This window comes from Manis javanica, chromosome 4 (assembly GCF_040802235.1).
Source record: "Manis javanica isolate MJ-LG chromosome 4, MJ_LKY, whole genome shotgun sequence".
Lineage (NCBI taxonomy): Eukaryota > Metazoa > Chordata > Mammalia > Pholidota > Manidae > Manis > Manis javanica.
The window spans coordinates 169,672,142-169,693,001 of record NC_133159.1 but is presented as its reverse complement, the minus strand read 5'-3'; the positions used below and the strand labels follow the sequence as shown (position 1 = coordinate 169,693,001).

Genomic DNA, 20,860 nt, shown 5'->3' with positions numbered 1-20,860 from the left:
GAGGGCTCTTTGGAGACGTAAACATTTCCAAGTGGGCAGAGTGGGTTGGCCTCTGCTGGCAATTTTATCGCCTGAACTGTCTCTGGAATAGGGCGGGGTAGCTTCTTTGAGGTGTGGAAACACGAGAAAAAGGTGAAGAGAGCGCAGGCTGAGACATCCAGGCGGTGGGTGGGTTCACCCAACCTTAAAAAGGGGCGAAAAACGGGCGATTCTGGGTGAGGGGCCGCGGGGGGCGAGGGGAGGGAGAACATGGCGGATCCCGGAACGCCGGCGGGCGTTGCTGCCTCTGCGCAGGGGCGGGGTGATTAGGTCATAGAGCGGCTCCCAGCATTCTCCGCGGCGGAGGAGGCGGTCCAGGCTATAAAGCCGGCTGCCAGGACGAGGCCGGCACCTCATTCATTTCCACCGGTCTCTTGCTGAGCAGCTCGAACGCCTGTCATCGCTGTCCCTCAGCTGCTCCCGCCCCCGCAAGGCTTCGCTGTCGCCAAAGCCACCTCTGGCGACTCGTCGCACCCAATTCTCTCAACTTCGTTCCCCGCCAACCGCAACCATTGACGCCATGTCGGGTTATTCGAGTGACCGAGACCGCGGCCGGGATCGAGGGTGAGTGTGGGAACTAACCTGTCAGGCCTGGTGAGTGGGGGAGGGGAGGCCGATGTGGGTGACGCGGGGCAGGGTGGAGGCGGCCGGGGGAACTTGGCTTTTCTAGCTTATCGTTGGGCCTCCCCCATCGGAGGTTTGCGCCATTTTGATTTGTCCAAAAGTGAAGGATTTTACTGTAAATGGTCCTCTAACTCGCTTTTTGTTTGGGAGGGGGCGTGGGGATTCTGGCAGTTTAACAGCTGTTGGGAGGGGAGGAAAGTTCGACGCTTTGAGGCAGACCAAGTTGCCGCTGTTAGATGCAACCTTCTGGGAGATACTTTACGGGCCCTGGGAATAATGTGGGAGCCGAGGAGGCCACTTCGAAGCCATCGATGCTGCAGGGGCAAAATAGGGTAGCTGGGGCCGCGGGAATCGGCCATGTGGCTGAGCCGCGGATACAAAATGCCGGCTTCGGACATGGCGGCGGCGCCTTTGTTACCCCGCCCGGCGGAGGAGCTCAAAATGGCAGCGCCGAGAAAATGTGGCGCAGAGAGAAATGCGAGACAAAGAGGGAAGCGCCGCCCCAGCGGGAACGCCGCCCGGCCCGGGACTCCTCCCCCGGTAGTCGCCAGCTCCTCCTCTTTTTTGCGTTATATAATCTTCCTACCTTGACCCGGAGCCCCTCCGCGCGAACCCCTCGGCGCGGTTAGTTTGCACGACGGTCCTCGAGACCAGTCTCCTGGTTCGGCTTCCACTGCCTGCGCGTCCCCCGTTATCCATCAAAACCAAAGCTCCTTTGCGTGAAAACAGCTGATAAATAAGAGCGCTGTTAAAGCTCCTCCCTTGTATTGTTCCTCTTCCAGATACTTCCTTTCTAAGCTTGTGGGAAAGATGAGGAGCTATGAGCAGTCGTCTATCCGTAATCTGAATTTGTGGCGTTTGGGCAGCCAGTTTCCGACTTGATAAATCCTGGACTATTTGGCTTTAATAATGTGTACTCGGGGCAATGGGAAATGAGACGGCACTAACTGAGGCTTTTGAGGGAATGACTCTTAGGACAGGGCTAAGGCTTAGACTTCAGAAGTTTGTTTGTTCTCTGTTGTTTTTTTTTAACCTTTGGCAGGCGCCAAGAATGGATGATAAGTCCATATAAAACTTCCTATGTAGGCATTTGAAAATACGGCCTTTTTTTCTTTCCAGGTTTGGTGCACCTCGATTTGGAGGAAGTAGGGCAGGGCCCCTGTCTGGAAAGAAGTTTGGAAATCCTGGAGAGAAACTAGTTAAGAAGAAGTGGAATCTTGATGAGCTGCCCAAATTTGAGAAGAATTTTTATCAAGAACACCCTGATTTGGCTAGGCGCACAGCAGTAAGTAATTTCATGTGACTTCGTCAGGCTATAATAACTAAATACTTAAAGTGCATCAAACTCTGATCAGAAACAACCAGAAAAATGATCAAATTTTGGGAGAGTCACACTTTCTTAGTAATTGGAGAAGAGATGTTATTTTGGGAAATAGGTGGCTTTGAATTGTTGTAGGTAACAACGGTTGAGTATGACACAATAGGTGGTTCTTGGGTTTACTGTATGGGATTCTCTTAAGATTCCAGATTAAAATAGGCCATATTAAATTAGCTTCACCAATTAGAAATTTAGTGTGCCCCACTGGTGGTATATTTAATTAGAGGGAGGAGGTTGGTGAGGCTTACTAGATTATTGTGATTTGTTTTGTAGCAAGAGGTGGAGACATACAGAAGAAGCAAGGAAATTACAGTTAGAGGGCACAACTGCCCAAAGCCAGTTCTGAATTTTTATGAAGCAAACTTCCCTGGTAAGTCTATAGTGTTGAGTTTCTCCTGCCCTTTTTTTTTTCTTTTTTTAATTCTCAGCATTAATAATTTTTATTAAATTGCTGTTGGTAATTACAGCAAACGTCATGGATGTGATTGCAAGACAAAATTTTACTGAACCCACTGCTATTCAAGCTCAGGGATGGCCAGTTGCTCTAAGTGGATTGGATATGGTTGGAGTAGCACAGACTGGATCTGGGAAAACATTGTCTGTAAGTTTGGGAGAACTTTTGAGCCACCCTGTGTGCTAGAGAAAATGGATTGGGAATAAAAAACCAAAAGTATTTTTTAATACAACTTCTGTTTGTTCCTTCCGCAAATAGTATTTGCTGCCTGCCATCGTCCATATCAATCATCAGCCATTCCTAGAGAGAGGTGATGGGCCTATTGTAAGTTTACTTTTTTTTTCTTCTAACTATAAGTGTAACGTAAAGGTTTATAGAACATATATAGCAAAAGACACAATTGTGTGTGTTGGGGAGGTGGTAATATAGATAAACTAGTTTTCTTACCCACTTTAGCCAAAGATAAAGCTAGCTGTTAGGGGTATTAGATAGCAAGATAACATTTATCTGCCAGGTATAACACTAATAAATTAGTTTAAAACTGGGATCCAGAATTCTGCTAAAAGCTGTTAAATTCGTTTCTCTTTTCTTAGTGCTTAGTGCTGGCACCAACTCGGGAACTGGCCCAACAGGTACAGCAAGTAGCTGCTGAGTACTGTAGAGCATGTCGCTTGAAGTCCACTTGCATCTATGGTGGTGCTCCCAAGGGACCACAGATTCGTGATTTGGAGAGAGGCATGTAACAAAAAAGGGTTTTTGTCCTGGTGGTGCTAAAATTTCTTAATATCACAGTTAACGTTTATGTGTTCAATTGAAGGTGTGGAAATCTGTATTGCAACACCTGGAAGACTTATTGACTTCTTAGAGTGTGGGAAAACCAATCTGAGAAGAACCACCTACCTTGTACTTGATGAAGCAGACAGAATGCTTGATATGGGCTTTGAACCCCAAATAAGGAAGATTGTGGATCAGATAAGAGTAAGTGCTAAGTATGTTACATCTATAGACTTAACCCTGAATTCATTTGGATAAATGCCTTTTTTTAATCCAAAATTCTTTAGCCTGATAGGCAAACCCTAATGTGGAGTGCAACTTGGCCAAAAGAAGTAAGACAGCTTGCTGAAGATTTCCTGAAAGACTATATTCATATAAACATTGGTGCACTAGAACTGAGTGCAAACCACAACATTCTCCAGATTGTGGATGTGTGTCATGATGTAGAAAAGGATGAAAAGTAAGTTTTCTATAAGTCTTGCTCTTAAAAAAGCTTTGCTATGTACATTGAAGAGAGCTCCCTAGTTACCTTGAAAGTAACTGCCAGTTGGGTGGAATCTGAGTATGCTTGTTTAACCTTAGTCTGTCAATCCTTCTGAACACTGTCTTTTTTAAGATAGTTACCACCGTGTTTAAAGCCTTTCTATAGAAAAAGGAATTTGTATTCAGTGGTTTGAGGACCAAGGGCATAATTGCTCCATAATTGGTTAAGCAGGTGTTTGCTTTTTGACTTTGGCTATGGGAATTGAAGTCAGTGTTTTATTGACCATAAAGGTGTGGCCATTAACCATGGGTTTTTAAAATTGACAATTTTTTCTTTATTTTAAGACTTATTCGTCTAATGGAAGAGATCATGAGTGAGAAGGAAAATAAAACCATTGTTTTTGTTGAAACCAAAAGAAGATGTGATGAACTTACTAGAAAAATGAGACGAGATGGGTACGTGGGCTTTATTGAAGCAGATGTATTAGAGCTGAGTTTAGGAGATGGGTGTATTTAGACCAGGAGTAACAGATTAGTGTGTCATAGATGAGAAGCATGGGTTGTATAGGTAAAACTGTGTTATCTCAGGTGAAATTAAAGAGATCTTAATCAAAAATGGCTAAGCACTAGATAAAATTTATCAGGTTTTTAGTATGAGTCTACTAATACTAACTTTTAATTTAGGTGGCCTGCCATGGGTATCCATGGTGACAAGAGTCAACAGGAACGAGACTGGGTTCTAAATGGTAAGTGTTTGAGATGGAGTTTTCTTTTTCTCAAACCTAGACCTATCGGATTAGTGATCATACCTTCTTTTGCAGAATTCAAACACGGAAAAGCTCCTATTCTGATTGCTACAGATGTGGCCTCCAGAGGGCTAGGTTAGTAAAACTCGAATTCATGGCTTGGTTTCTCAGAAGATCTCCACATAATTTTTTTAAAGAAAGTTTATTGCTTTCTTTAACCTCTGCATTTTTTCTAAGTTTTTTTCATATAAAGGTGCAGTCTTTGTGGCAAGGCCTAGGCATGACAATCGGAGGACTCGAGGGGGATGGAGGACTAGTGATCGGCTGGCTGCATCCAGTCGATTAGAGAGGTGAAAAGCTGAAAGTGTGCCAGTAATCTTCAAAAGGCAGAACATACCACCTCTGCCCCGTAAACTGTTCTCTCCGGGGGAAAAAAATGGAAGTTATCCTCACAGTTCACTGCCGTGGTATTTCTTCTGTCCCATGCTTTGCATGACTGCCATGGTACAGCATTGTTTCAGACTGTTTACTGTGATCTGTGGGTCTTTGCGTTTCAGTGAGTTTGCTGAAATGTTGAAGAAATATTCCCAAACTTCAATGTTCAGTGAAATTTTTGTTCAAGTTTGAAATGGAGAGAGCAGCTTTAAAAGGTACTAAGCCTTTTACAAATTGGTGAGTACTGGCACATGAGATCTAGAGCAGGATCAACTTCTCACACTTAATCAGTGGGAAAAGAAAGCAGTGCTTTGAAAGTTCCTCCCTCAACCTACACAGTAGTCGTCATGTCGAGACCTGCCAGAGAGAGACACATTCTCAAGTGAATCCTGGCTTCTTGGAAGCGCTTGCCTAGACGAGACACAGTGCATAAAAACAACTTTTGGGGGACAGGTATGTTTTTCTTGCAGCTGCGGTTGTAAGGTCTTGGCAAGACAAGCAGTGTGGCCAGAATTTTGAACTGATGAGTGTGTAATGCAAAGGACCATTGTACATTTTTGTTTGTAAAGGTCCTCAAAATGAGCACCATGAAGAGGTTGCTGTGAACCTTTAAGTGGCCCTACTGCGCAGAAGCATTCAGATGTCACTTGATGATCTGTAAGGGGACTTTATTTGGGAATGTTAGGGAATACACGTCCATTTAACAGGCTCTATCATTGGGTGGGTAGTGAGACACATGGATGACGTGAGCTTTTTCCCCCCCAACCTCAATGGAGTTCCTACAGGGAATGGATAACCATTTTAACTTTTTTACAGCCCATACCTTCTTGGGAATACAATTGTCTAACTTTTTATTTTTGGTCTGGCTGTTGTGGTGTGCAAAACTCCGTACATTGCTATTTTGCCACACTGCAACACCTTACAGATGTGGAAGATGTGAAATTTGTCATCAATTATGACTACCCTAACTCCTCAGAGGATTATATTCATCGAATTGGAAGAACTGCTCGCAGTACCAAAACAGGCACAGCATACACTTTCTTTACACCTAATAATATAAAGCAAGTGAGCGACCTTATTTCTGTGCTTCGTGAAGCTAATCAAGCAATTAATCCCAAGTTGCTTCAGTTGGTCGAAGACAGAGGTTCAGGTAAGACCAACCTTATGTAAGAAATGTTGGTGGTTTTGGGTCACATAATTGTCTACAGATCCACTTATGGGATTGGCGGGTGAGTAAAACCTTCATCAGTGTGTGAACCTAAGTTGAGAAAACACTTTACCCCTCTAGGGAATGGAGCTACCTGGTTCTGTTAGTAATGGTTTGTTTCATTGAAATAATGTCTGCAATTCCTTTTTTTTCCCTTGACAGGTCGTTCCAGGGGTAGAGGAGGCATGAAGGATGACCGTCGGGACAGATACTCTGCGGGCAAAAGGGGCGGATTTAATACCTTTAGAGACAGGGAAAATTACGACAGGGGCTACTCTAGTTTGCTAAAGAGAGATTTTGGGGCAAAAACTCAGAATGGTGTTTACAGTGCTGCAAATTACACCAATGGGAGCTTTGGAAGTAATTTTGTGTCTGCTGGTATACAGACCAGTTTTAGGACTGGTAACCCAACAGGGACTTACCAGAACGGTTATGATAGCACTCAGCAATATGGAACTAATGTTCCAAATATGCACAATGGTATGAACCAACAGGCATATGCATATCCTGCTACTGCAGCTGCGCCTATGATTGGTTATCCAATGCCAACGGGATATTCTCAGTAAGACTTCAGAGGTATATGTAAATGTCGGTTTTTCATAATTGCTCTTTATATTGTGTGTTACCAGACAAGATAGTTATTTAAGAAACATGGGAAATGCAGAAATAACTGCAGTGCAGCAGTAATTATGGTGCACTTTTTCGCTATTTAAGTTGGATATTTCTCTACATTCCTGAAACAATTTTTAGGTTTTTTTTGTACTAGAAAATGCAGGCAGTGTTTTCACAAAAGTAAATGTACAGTGATTTGAAATACAATAAACGAAGGCAATGCATGGCCTTCCAATAAAAATATTTGAAGACTGAATTAAGTGGAAATTGTACTTTATTTTACATATATAATGTCATGTAAAACCTTACTTTAGATGGTCTGTTTTCTTAAATCGTAAAAACTAAAATGACTGCTCCTTTCCATAATTTAGTTTTATGAATTGGGGAGATCAGAATGCCCTTCTTAAAGTGATCTATTCATATTGCAAGAATTAAAAGGGATTGAGTTAGGTGAATTTATAATGGCTAAGCTAAAGTGCATAATAAAGGCTTTCTGTTTATACCTCCCAGCATGAGGTGAGTCATCAGATAGCCTATTTGTTAGCGAAATGGTAAAATGAGGTGCTAAGTAGTAACTGCATAGCCCCCCAAAAGCTGCTTAGAGTAACATGGATGGCTTTGTTCCTTTTGCAAAATATAATTTGATAACTTGTTTTTCAAAAGATTGTATGCTGTTGGCTCTATTATAATAAATTACTGAAATGTTCAACAGCTCAAAGACAACACCTTTTCAAGATGACCAAGAGCTAGGTTTGAGTTTTTCAGTGTTCTTTGTGGGTGTTGTGCAGATCTTAGTCTATAGGCTTCCTGGGGCTCTTCAGTGTAGTCACACACGGAGTTGTGAATGTCTTCCCAATAATTGAGGAAATTGTATTGACTTACAACTGTAAGGTCCATAATAAATGAATACAAGAAAAATCTTGTCAAAGTTAATGGATAACAACTAACAGAAGACAACACAACCAAAAAAGCACAGTGACTGGTACAGGTCATCGTGTTTTAGGGTCAGTGTGAGTCTACAACCAGAAAGATCCAGGGTAGCTGTAGATTTAACCTTGTTTACCACTCTTTCTCATACTTGATTTCAATAATGGTTAGAAGTAGGACAATGTCTTCCCAGAGAGTCTGGTATATACTTTTTGCAAGAAGAGGGTCTTTATGAGGCTTCATTTAAATTCTGATTATTAAACAGGCTTAATTGGTGTGTGAATGCCTTATCTCTAAAAAATGTAAAATGAGTTTGAAGTGGGGATAGGGAGTGGTATTTTTAGGACTGAAAAACTGATTCAACCTCCAGTAAACAATGGCTTTCAACAGCATGGTTAGTCAAATTCATTATGACAAGCTTTTGGGTAGGTTGGAATATTTATTTACATATTTAACTGTTTAATGTTTTAATGTGGGCCTTTTAATTTGTAAACACTGAAATGATTGTGGGGCTGTGGGAAACATTTATCTATTTACCTTTGAAGTAAGTTTTAAAAGACAGTCCACTTTTTAGCATGTGTTTTGTGTCCAACCTGTGGTCTTAATAAATGTGATTTTTCTCCCCATTCTCTCTCTCATTTATTTGCATATAGACCTGTTTCCTGAGTGGAAAATACATAGAAACAGTGTGCCCAGCTTTGCAGTTGATTTAATGTAATTGCTTTCCAGTAGTACTGATTCATTTTCCAGTTTCTCTTTACAAGCTTTTGCACACATGCCTGTAATTGATCACCTGAAGCTGTCCTATAATACCTTACACATGAAAATTTTAACTGCTCTTGTAATGTCGACCCAGTCTCTAAGCTATTGTCCTCCTGCTCCTCCCCTGGTAGTCCAAGTGTAATGTAGTGTGTTTTCACCTGGATTTTACCTTAGAAAGTTTCCTAACCACTTAACGGGAAGCTGTATGAGTAGGAATTGGGCTTTGGAGTTAAGTACATTTCTCAGTCTGGGCTGTAACACTTTTCCACTATTTGGGCAATTTTCAAAGCGTTAGAATGGAGATTGTAAACTCACAAACCTGTTGGGTAGCCCTGGACCCCCAGTTGTCAGGTTTTATTTAATGTCGACGCTCAACAACTTAACCTGTACACCAGCGGATCTACCTTCTGGAGGGCTCCAAACGTTAAGGACCCCCTCTTACAGGTGGTACTTTGGAGGGCAGCTAAATGTGTTATTTGCAAGTATTGGTAGGGAAGTACAGCTGACTCCACAATGGATTAAAGCTGTTGTAGTGAGAAGTAGATGGTGATGACCTTCACAGGGCTGATGTTTTAAAGCAATTACGGAGATCGGGAACCTATGCAAAGCGAGTACAGGGTCTTAACGGCCCCCTCAGTCAGAACACAGACGCGCTTCCGTGGGTGGGGTCTATGCGCAGGCGCATTTCCGCCGCGCATGCGCTATTTGCCCCCGGGCTCTGGTTGTGGCGGTTTAATGGTATCAGTACCCAAATGGGTGACTATGCTCTTCATCTCCAGAGGGCGGTGCGCTCTAGTGCAGCTGTCAAGGCTTGCCGGAAAGTCTGCAGGTGTCTGTCGTCTCGCTTTGGTGGTCGAATAGATGGTGGGCAGCCAGAGCAGTTAACGGAGGAAAGTAGCTCCCAAGGAAGGCCCCCACGGTCGCACGCAGAGCTGCTCAGCGGGAGCGAGCCGGGAGAAGCCTCGGAATCCCGCGAACCGAGCGAGGCGCTGATAGAGATCTGCCAGAGAAGGCATTTCCTCAGCGGCACCATGCGGCAGCTTAGCCGAGATTCTCTTCTGAGCGGGTGCCACCCTGGCTTTGGTCCCTTGGGCATAGAGTTGCGGAAGAACCTGGCGGCAGAATGGTGGTCCTCGGTGGTGGTGTTCAGGGAGCAGGTCTTCCCTGTAGACGCCCTCCACCAGGAACCTGGTCTTTCGCTGCCTGAGGACTGTGGCTTCAGGTTAGTTTCTGCAGAAACGCTACGCGAAATCTTGCAAGACAAAGAGCTGAGTAAGGAACAGCTAGTAGCATTTCTTGAGAACTTACTAAAAACTTCTGGGAAACTACGGAAGAACCTTCTTCACGGTATGCTTCAAGATTTCGTGCTTCAAAATAGGTATGGGGTGGAAAGGCAATCTCGATTCCGCATGTTGCAGCTGGCCCTTTATTCACTTGGAAAGGAAGTTACCTGGTTCTCATCTTTTTTGAAGTAGTTGGGCATATTGACGTTGTTTCTGCCTTTGAGAAAACTGGTCCATGGTATCTTTACTGTTTTCATAGAATCTGGCAGAAGGATCTGACAATTTCACAGGGCAACCTTGGAGTTTTAGGCTTAAGTTGAGTGAGCAGCCCTAGAATTAAGACCTGAATTAAATCACGTGTTTCAATTATTTGTTCATTATTACAATGTTTATAAATGAATACTTCCAGTTACTGTTCAATTTTACACACAATAGACTAACCAAAAGCTCCTTTTTCTACAGCAAGAAGAAAATCCTCCCCGAACACACCAATTTTTCTTACTGATAACTGGTCTATAATCTGGTTTTTGAAAGTTCTTTAGGTAATTTTTGAGTCAGCAAAATAATAACGACCTTATAAGTGATACCTTAGTGAATACACAAAATTTCATAGGGCACCACTTGCCTTAATGTCAAGTAGAACATGATTGCAGAGATTCTGGGGGAAAAAAATTCAGGTTTTTTTACAGGAGAGACTTGCTGCCACAGCATCTGATCTTTGCAAAACGCCATCCTTACCATTTTTCATTAAATGTTAATTTCTAATAACCAATGTCCTTGGTGCTCTGAAAATTAATACCCCTATTGTAACCTTTTTAAGATTTCCTTAATAAAACAAAACAAACTAAAACTGGTGAGTAAATATAACAGCTCTGATTTGTACTACTTTGATTACTCCATGATGGCTTTACTCTGGAAAGTTAAAAGCACTGCTCATTCATGTCCCAAAACAAGTCAATCTTTTATTCTTTGCTAGAAAATGAAACTTGGCCATTTTAGATGTCTGTTCATCATAGCATCTCTTGATGTGCCAGACATTTTCTTGCCTCCAGGAACTTAATCCTCTTACTTGCCAAATCTTTTAGTTATTTAATGTTTTTAGCTTAGAGTTAGCATTTGCCACATCTTTCTTTTCCCAAAATGGCCTTACTTTGTTCTATGTTTGAAATACTGTGGTAGCCTCTCCGTATGAATAGTGTTAAAATTTTTTCATCCATTAGGTAGCCAAATATTGTTACTGTCCCATTCTCTTTCTTCTGTTTTTCAGTGACTAATTACACAATAGACCTTTTCCCCATTTTGTCATTAACTTTTTCTAACATAATCATATTTTAAAGTCTATGTCTAGTAACTCAGATGTTATGTTTCTACTATCTTTTTCAAGGCTTTTGGTCATTTGCACTTTTCTCCTGATATTCTAGGTAATTTGTGTACAAGTTGCAGAGATAAATTGAGGCTTTCGGTGGTGTCTTCTTAGGAGGATTTCCATTTGCTTTTGGCAGGCAGCTGTAGTGGGAGCATATTTTACTATAATCCGGAATTAAGTTATTGGAGACTAGGCTTCAGTCTTTTCACTTCAGCTCTACTCCTAGAGTGTAGCCCTTTCAGTATCCCTAGTGAAAGCTGGGGTGTTTACCAGGACCCCTACTCCTGCATGAGCCTGAAACTACAATTTTTGTACTTCCCAGGCTCCTAAGATTTCAGGAAGCTCTGCTCAGCACATCAGCTGCTCAGCTCTGCTAATTGAGAATTGGAAAAGCAGTGCTCACCTCTCTGCCCTTCCCTTTTCTCCAAATCTTGGACCCTCAAGTCCTTACTGATAGTTCCCCTATGTCTTTATAAACAGATTTTTTTTTAAGTTTCTTGACAAACTTTTCTTGTTATTAACAAGCTAGTCTACTATTATCAGAAGTGGAAATCTCAAGTAACTTTTGAACACAGTTCTGTCATTTAGTGGGATATAACCTGAGTGCATAAAGAAGTACAAAGAAGTCTTGAACTTAGATGGAGTCTAAGTTGAAATGTTGGAATTATATTCTGAAGCTATTTCATATATATTATAAGATAAAGCAAATAGATGGATAGACTAATGTTATTAGGGACCAAGATTTTCACTGTAAGACAAAGATGCAAATATAAAAAGTGACAAGCATAAACTTTGTAATGTTAAATTTGAATTGGAAATATCAGTATGAACTCATAATTATTAAAACCATGTATTTTCTTATTTTCTTTACGGAGAGTGTCTAGAAGCAATGAGCACACCTAGTATGAAGATTTTGGTTTCTAAAATGAACCAGTGCTTGGAGAAATGGCTGGGACAGGGAAGGTACAAAGTGAGTTTAGAACATTTTGTGGTGCTAGAAAGCAAAGAATTACTCGAAGATTAGTGGGGTCATGTCAAAAAAGGCTGGCTTGAAGGAGACTCACTGGTGAAATTTGGGACAAATTGAATGTTAAATATTGATGGTAATGGATCATAACACATCAAATAAAATAAAAGGTTTAATCCATAGTGCTAATCAAAGAAAATAAGTAATTGAGGCTGCCAAGGTAGAGAATGTTTGTTTTTACAGAAGCTGTGTAATAAATGTGGAAGGAAAGATAGAAACATTGCCATTTTATGATTTTGCATTCTGCAGTATAATGACTGATTCAAGCAATCAGTGGATTCTAAAATATTGGGTGGAAGATTGTTGGGTGCAGGATACTGTTGGGGAATGGATAGTCACCACCTTTCCCAGGTAATCAAGTGTGGTTTCATGAATAGTGGGATGTGATATTATGTTTCTCCTGTTCAGATGCAGTAAGTCATAACACATCAACTATGTAGTATTCCTACTAAAAATGATTAACCCAAATTAATCATAAGGAAACGAGACAAATCTCTAATGTGTGATAATCTATGACTGTCCTGGTCTCAAATCAGAAGCCAATGTCATTAAAAGCAAAGTTAGAGAGGGAGGAGTAAAGGGAAATGTCCTAGATTAAAAGAGATTGAAGTTGAGACCTAATAAAAATGCAGTGCATGAATTTTAATTAGGGAGAAAGAGAATAGCAATAAATAACATTTTGGGTGGCAATTGGAGAAAATAAGAGTATCGACCATATGTTAGATGAAATGATGGTACTATGATTAATTCTATAGTGTAATAATGATATACAGAGAATAATTTTAGGAGATGCATGCTGAAATGTTTCAGTGTGAACAAGAAAAAAAAATGGCAAAATCTTTTGAACTTTCTTGTGGGTTTCAAAATCTGCCAACTAAAAAGTTGGAGAGAAACTACCTAAAATTGAATGGTAACCAATTAAGATCTGCCTTAATAGCTCCATGCTACTTGTACCACTGTGTTAGCATCATTATATTATTAATTTGTCTATAAATTGACCAAAATGATTTGGGTTTATAGAGTAGATTTATACAACGATCGATTTATCTTTTGACAGGTGCCTTGGCGCACTATGTTAACTGCCTGGATCTGGTAAACAAGAGGCTACCTTATGGCCTTGCTCAGATTGGAGTGTGTTTTCATCCCATTTCTGATACCAAGCCGACACCTGATGGTGTTAAAAGGTACCTGGAATATGGCAAATAACCTGGCTTATATTTAAATAGTCAAGAACCATTCATTTTCATTTGTGGATGGAATATATAATTTTCAGATAAGTAACTCTTGATATTTCTGTTATCCAAAGACTTGGTGAGAAGACTGAAGCTTCTCTGGTGTGGTTTACTTCAGCAAGAACCGCAAACCAGTGGCTTGATTTCTGGTTACGTCATCGACTTCTGTGGTGGAGAAAGGTACTACAATAATTAATTATTAACCTTAATTTAATAGCTAATAGATAAATTGCCTTGGTGTATCAGAAGTAATGAAATTTTATTTGATGTAGTTATATTTGTAAGAGACAGCTATAATCAAATACAAATAAAAAACAGCAATGATTTTCATTGTAAAGTTACTTTGGTAGATGCATGTGTTGATCTCTCTGTCTTGCTCAGTTTTCGCTGATAAGGCTTTACCTTCAAGATAAAGTTCAAAACCCTTAACTGGCATTCCTGGCTGGTGTAGAGTTTGACCCTTCCCACTGCTGGAGCTGGAACTTACACTCCCTACCTCCATGAACACTCCCTATTAGCCAAAATGATTCTGTGATTTATAATCAAGTTTTAGTATATGCTGAAGAGAAAAGAGTTGAAGCAAGAATTTTTGTCTGCCATTGTCATCTTTCTCTAGCTCTTGGAGAAACACCTAAATTAAATGGAATAATGACAAATAAGCAGGCTCTTTGCAGAAGGGTAAGAATGGTGAGTGTATACTTTCTTCTTTATTCCACTTAGTTCATGGTTACTTTCCCCTCTTATTAATTGACCACCAAGAGGCTAAATAGCATCAACAGTTTTTCTTTCAGTTTAGTTCTTCCAGACTATAAACAGTATTTTTAAGAGCATGTTTCACTCATATTAAAGTTCAGAAGTTTTATTTGGGACTTGACCAGTTTCAGTTGCTTCATAAAAAGTCTCAGGAAACTGTACTTTTTAATCCTTATTTTAATAAGTTAATAAGACACACTTCAATTTTCTTTTCCAGTTTGCCATGAGTCCATCTAACTTCAGCAGCGGTGATTGTCAGGATGAAGAGGGACGAAAAGGAAGCAAACTTTACTACAATTTTCCCTGGGGAAAGGAGCCAATAGAAACCCTGTGGAATCTAGGAGATCATGAACTTATACACATGTATCCTGGAAATGTGTCTCAATTACACGTATGTTTTACCTTGAGCTCCTATGTATCTTTTACCCAGATTCTCTTAACTTTGATAATTTCTGAACCGTTTGAGAATAAGTTGCAGACATGGTGCCCTATGATCTCTTAATATGTCAGTATGTAGTTCTCAAGTACAAGAACACTCAACCTATATAACCACAATCAACCATCAAAATTGGGAAAGTAACAGTGTTCCACTATTATCATCCAATCCATGGAACCCTTCAGATGTAACCCATTATCCCAATAATGCCCTTTCCTAGTTTCAATGTCCAGTCTAGGATCACTTATTTCAGGGAGTTGTCATGTTCTTCTAGTCTCCTTCGAATGAACAATTCCTTTATCTTTCCTTGTCTTTTGTGACTTTGACATTTTTGAAGAGTACAGGCCAGTTACTTTGTGGAATGTACCTCGGTTTGAGTGGCTCTCATGTTCCCTCATGATGGCTGTATTTTTGCCAGGAATGCCAAAGAAAAGGTGCTTCCCTCTTCTCAGTGCATTATAGCAGGAGGCATGTGGTATCAGTTTGTTACTGGTGATGTTAATTTTGTCATTTGGTGAAGATGGTGCTAGCAGGTTTCTCCAGTTGTAAGTTGGTAAGTATTTTGTACTTGAATTAATCAGTAATTAATACATCTTTTGGGGAAGATACTTTAAGACTGTGTAACCTGTTTCTCATCAAATTTTGACCTATTGGTTGCAGCATCCATTGATGATTCTTGCCTAAATCAATTATTACCAAGAGGGTTGCCAAATGGTGATTTAAAAAAAAATTTCATCATTCCTTCTAGATTTATTCATCAGTAATAATGCTGTAGAGTTGTTCCCTCCTTTCTTTCTGTAAATATGGGTTACAGATTCCTGTTTTTCTTAGAGAGCTGTGAGCTGTTTCTAGCATTATTTATTTTGATGCTGAAATTCTCTTAGGCTTGGCCAGTGTACTTTAGATGTATCTCCATCATTCTCTAAGCACTTCCTTCCTTTTTGCAGCAATACATTCTTCCAGGATCATCTTGTTTCTTGGCATAGCTGTAGAGTCAGCCATTTCTCCAAGGAACCTTAGTTCTTATTAAAGGAAAATGTATTTGAAAACTGAGATCTTGCCACTGGGTGTGCTCTTTGCAACTGGGCATCATTGCTTCTGGGCCCTTTCAGTGGACACAGCCAGGAAATCTCTGTAGGCAGTCATGTACATACATATTTACATACTCATCCCTGTATTTATGTCTATATTTATCTATCTATTATAAACCAGGAATTCATAATTCAGACCAGTTTTTCAGGTTTGAGTCTAATGCCACAGGGTTTTTTTCCAGCTTTACCTCTTTCTTGATTTACAATTCACTTTTCCAACAGTGAGACACCTGGCTTCTGGTATCTCCAGTGTATTTATTTTTCATATCTTGTTTGTAATTCCCTGCCATTCTTACACAAAGATCAGCCCCAGATACACCCCTCCCCCCACCCTGCCAAACACTCTAGGTGAATGTTTGAAAGGGGAAGGAAGAAGGAGGGAAAACAATTTGGAAGACTTGACCCTGGGCATGTTCTCTTCCCTTAGAGTCCCCTTCACCAGGTGCTCTGAGAACATACGGAAGGAGGAAAGTTAGAAAGCCTGGCCTTGAATTTGAATGTTCAGTGCCCCCTACCTTACCAATCACAACTGGACAAAGTTTAGCCCCAGACAGCCCCCTAGTTAAATATGCGAGCCCGTTGACCAAAAGCTCTGGCCTGGCCAAAGGGAAAAGGTGCTTCATTTACTTCCTAAATTAAAACAGGGTTTTCAAAAAATTTAAACAGATGATATAATCCTCTGAGAGAAGGAACCCTGCCTTTGCATGCCACAAATATTACAGCTATTTACAAGGTGCCCTGTGGATGCGGACTTTTAGAAGCGATGTGGATGGGCAGAACTGTGGCTGAGTCCTCTTACGTGCTGCACCACTCTGGAGTGGGTCCAGATTTGAATGTTTTAATCCTACTGGGCCACAGATACAGTTTTTATGTGCTATTTGGTGGCTAATATAGTCTTTTTTTTTTGGGTTGAATTTTATTTTTTATTTTGATATCATTAATGTACAATTACATGAGCAACATTATGGTTACTAGACTCCCCCCATTAACAAGTCCCCATAATATATTCTTAGTAGTAAAAAAGTTACTTAGAACTTGGAAATATAATAATGAAAACATAGTAGTTCATATAAAGTTAATGGAAATTAGGTTAATTTTTAAATATGAGTAAGTTAAATAGTGAAAAGTTAAAGGGCTAGTTTGGGAACATTTTCCCATTATCCCAACACCATCACACTTCATTTTGGGATATTAGCTCTCAAATGAAACTTACTTGGGTTATCAGAGTCATAGTCAAATAATCACTGTAGTAGTAAAAAACCAACTTAATCTTGTGACTAGGGAATTAAAGCTGAACTCTTTGTCATGCCTATTAGTCTCTTATTTTGTTCTTTATTGTAGTTTTCACTGTCTCAATGAAAGGTGTTTTTTGTTTTTTATTTTTTGCAGAATTTTACATGAAATTGTTGTTCTTCTGTTTCCATGTTCACAAAATTGTTCATCTTCAGTTGAACATGTTATTAAATGGAATTTCTGCCATTACAAGCTTTTTTTGAAAGGCATCTTAGGCTATTTTGTATTTTACAGCTGATGTCTAAATATATTTGTGGAGGGGTTTTTAGAGAACAGTGAAGCAGATCATTAATGTCTGAAGAACAGAGTTAGGATAGAAAAAAATCATTGTGTGTGCTTTGTGAAATCAGGCATTCTAGGTAAGGAGAGTTGCCATCGAGTATCTTGTCATCACTTCAAAGATGAGTGAAAGCATTAAAGCATTGTTACTACTTAAATATGATTTAGTCTTTCTCTGATTCAGATGGCACCACAGAATGTGCAGTGTCTCAGTTGCTGTATGAAATATCAATTCTATAAATGTGTGAAAGAGATCAACTAATAGAGTTAGGGTTAGCATAGAATCTTAGATATCAAGAAGTTTACTAACCTTTGAGGACAAATTCACATTGATCTTTAAAGTTAACCTTGTGCAGTTAAAATGGGTTTAAATTGCCAATACATACATATATTAATGAAGACTAGGCTTGATCATGGATAATTAATGGAGGTTGAAGAGTGAGAACTTTTTTTCTAAGTATTAGAAAATTACGTGAATATTCAGATGCACAGTGATAATAGGAAAAAAAGGATGAAGGTAGAGTTGTTTATATGCAAAACTTAAAATATTTTTAGAGTTGACATTTAAAAAAATTTGAGATGATTCTTTCCACATCAGTTTAAAAGGGAGGAAATAATAAGTCTGTTTATCAATACGTGATTTATATAATGCATTATGGTATGTTTTATATTCATAATTATAGCCTTAAAGTAATACCCCCTAAAGCAAGTTCTTAAGAGATGTTTGCTTATTATGAAAACTTTCCATTTCCATAAATTATACTCGTAGGCACACCAATTATTTTTTCCCTAGGCACACCAATTATTTTTTTCTCTAAGGGCTCTCCTGAACTTTATTGTAATCTTTAAATAATTTTTACTTAAGCATGTTACCTTTCCAAATGCCAGTCCTCTCCTAGGGAGCATAGAAAAAATGGTGATGCTTAGGTCCTATGCCACTCCAGTTAGTTCAGAATTTCTGAGAGTGGGGCCCAAATCCCTTACATTTTAACATCCAAGGCAGTTCTAATATATAGATGTTGAGACTCACTGATCTAAACTCTGAACTCCCTGAGAGCAAAGAATGTATCATAATCATCTTTATGGGCCCAGTTCCCAGCCTAGGCCTGGCACAGAGTGGATGTTTTGTAAATGAATTTGTAAGTTTGTATTCTGATTCTGTAAATCTAAAATATGTCATATTTAAGAGATGCTAAATCTCTTAAATTATACTTTGTTTTTGTTCTATTTTTCTGTGAAGGGCCGAGATGGACGAAAAAATGTGGTCCCTTGTGTTTTATCTGTAAGCGGAAATCTAGACCGAGGCGTGCTGGCTTACCTCTATGACTCTTTCCAGCTAACAGAGAACTCCTTTACAAGCAAGAAGAATCTTCACAGAAAGGTGTTTTGATATTTCAGAGATAGACTTGGGAAACTAAAAATATGTTCTTCCTCCCCATTTTTCATGGTATTGTGTTTGGTTTCTAACATAAACTCTGAGTAAATTTCTGTTAGTACAAGTAATTTCAGTATTTTTCAGTATCTGGGCACAGGAATAGCAAACAGATTCTCACAGAGTAAAACCAAACGTCCCTATTGGGTGGCCCCCAGGACATTGCTGTTTGATCACAGGCCAACAGGTAGATGGTGGCTGTCTCTGAATCTTATCACTTGAACCTTTCCATCGATATGGCCTAGAGAAAGTCAGCTTATCAACTTGTTTGGGAAGTTGGGATAAGATGTGCACAGTAAATGAACAAGAGGGATCCTCTCTTTCTCTTTCATATCTAGACCATCAGCAAAACCATTTCTTAACTGCCGCCACTGCTTCCGCTCTGATCTAAGGTACCACACTCTCTTCCTTTCCCCATTGAGTGGCCGTTTCAAAAGGTACATGTCACTTTGTTCCTCTGCTCAAAACACTCCAGTGAACTCCCCATCTCACTCAGAAGAAAAGCCAAGCTGTTAAAATGTTTTACAAAAACATTTCCTTTTTGATTGCCACCTCCTCCTCTCCACCTCACTCAGTCTGCTCCAACAGCATAGACCTCCTGGCTGTTTCTAGAACATACCAGGCATGCTCCCAGCTCAGAGCCTTGTCACTGCTTTTCCCCTTTGCCTGGAAGGCTTCTCCTCCAGTATCTGTAAGTTTTGTTCCCCAACCACCTTTTAAGTCTTTTTCAAAGGTCACATTACAGAGGAGACAGCCCTTCCATGAGCCCATTCCTTGCCAGCCCTCTTCCCTCTCCCTTTTCATACCCTTCCTTCAAATATATTATTTACTTATTTACTTTGTTACCTGTTTCTTTCCACCACGAGGGACAGGGATTTTTGTCCCCAGTACCTAGAACTGTTTCTGGCACCAAGGAGCCATTCAAATGTTTGTTAAATGGACAAATGAGTGAGAAGAGTGGCGGGTTTTGGCAAGCAAGTCCAAATGGCAAGCCACATGGCCCCAGCTGGGCGAGCAAGGCAGTGATGCCAAGAAGGACATTCTGACTGAGGGAAAAGTAGAGTTGTTAGAAAATGCGAGAGTATCAAGTGAACTTATTTCTGCAAAACCTCTGAGTAGGGAACCCCCATGAGAAGCTGGATGTAGACAGCTGGGTTCATCATTGCATGACTTCTTATGACTTCAGGTGGCTTCCATTTTCACACAGAATATTTTAACTGTTGGAGAAATGCCATGTTTGTGACTGCATGTGTTATATTTAATGAAGATGTGCTTTCTCCCTCCTCTTTAAATTGCTTTAGGTACTTAAACTTCACCCGTGTTTAGTCCCTGTTAAGATTGCTTTGGATTTGGGAAGAGGCCCAACAGTAGAACTAAGACAGGTGGGTTCAGTGAGTTTTAATATCATGATTTTAATTACAACCATTATTCCAAATAAAAGAGTAGCTTGTCATTTAAACTTTTATTTTGTCTGCTTTTTAAAAAAAATAATGAACTATGGCTAAATACAGTGGTGAATTATAAGTCATTGGAAATATAGTGTATTAAAGAAGCTGCAAAGTGTTTGGTAGATTTTGCTGTTATAGAGTCATGTCCAGTCACGGTTACAGTTTTTTAGTGAGCACACAGTTGTGGTGATGAAAATATTTGTACAGATGTCTAGTGAACTATGACTTGCTCCCTTACCTTTTAAGTTAACACTTTTGGTACTTGTTGGTATAAGCATAGGTTCTAGATCTGTAATCTTATTTTGACTTTTCTAATCTATCTGGCTCAACTAAACACTCTTTTTTTCCTTTGGTATCATTAATATACACTTACATGAGCAATATTGTGGTTACTAGATTGCCCCCATTATCAAGTCCCCACCACATACCCCATTACAGTCACTGTCCATCAGGGTAGTAAGATGCTACAGAGTCACTACTTGTCCTCCCTGTGCTCCCCTCCTACACTATGTGTGCTGATCATAATGCCCCTCATTCCCCTTTTCCCTCCCCCATGCCCCTCCAGTCCCTTTCCCTTCGGTAACTGTTAGTCTATTCTTGGTTCTGTGAGTCTGCTGCTGTTTTATTCCTTCAGTTTTTGCTTTGTTCTTATACTCCACAGATGAGTGAAATCATTTGGTACTTGTCTTTCTCTGCCTGGCTTATTTCACTGAGCATAATACCCTCTAGCTCCATCCATGTTGTTGCAAATGGTAGGATCTGTTTTCTTCTTATGGCTC

The 20,860-nt window shown here is 40.0% G+C and overlaps 2 protein-coding genes across 4 annotated transcripts in view; both read left to right on the top strand.

The window, feature by feature from the left end:
- Positions 1 to 381: 381 nt before the first annotated feature.
- DDX5 (DEAD-box helicase 5) lies at positions 382 to 7,008 on the top strand. The gene is made up of 13 exons (XM_036997331.2): positions 382 to 603; positions 1,783 to 1,948; positions 2,315 to 2,411; positions 2,509 to 2,642; positions 2,754 to 2,819; positions 3,089 to 3,230; positions 3,313 to 3,473; positions 3,557 to 3,729; positions 4,098 to 4,208; positions 4,437 to 4,498; positions 4,574 to 4,633; positions 5,859 to 6,083; positions 6,303 to 7,008. Exons 1-13 carry the CDS (start codon positions 560 to 562, stop codon positions 6,704 to 6,706), a joined length of 1,845 nt encoding a protein of 614 aa, XP_036853226.1. The 5' UTR covers positions 382 to 559; the 3' UTR covers positions 6,707 to 7,008.
- Positions 7,009 to 7,225: 217 nt separating this feature from the next.
- POLG2 (DNA polymerase gamma 2, accessory subunit) overlaps positions 7,226 to 20,860 on the top strand; it is a 30,568-nt gene continuing 16,933 nt past the window's right edge. For 2 of the 3 annotated variants that reach the window (XM_073235789.1, XM_017648977.3), the window contains exons 1-6: positions 7,226 to 9,788; positions 13,175 to 13,301; positions 13,424 to 13,529; positions 14,320 to 14,493; positions 18,442 to 18,582; positions 19,935 to 20,015. In XM_073235789.1, the coding sequence (XP_073091890.1) occupies positions 9,113 to 9,788; positions 13,175 to 13,301; positions 13,424 to 13,529; positions 14,320 to 14,493; positions 18,442 to 18,582; positions 19,935 to 20,015 (1,305 nt within the window). In that variant the 5' untranslated portion in view covers positions 7,226 to 9,112. The remainder of the gene's footprint in view (positions 9,789 to 13,174; positions 13,302 to 13,423; positions 13,530 to 14,319; positions 14,494 to 18,441; positions 18,583 to 19,934; positions 20,016 to 20,860) is intronic. The other variant, XM_073235791.1, reaches the window with a different exon arrangement.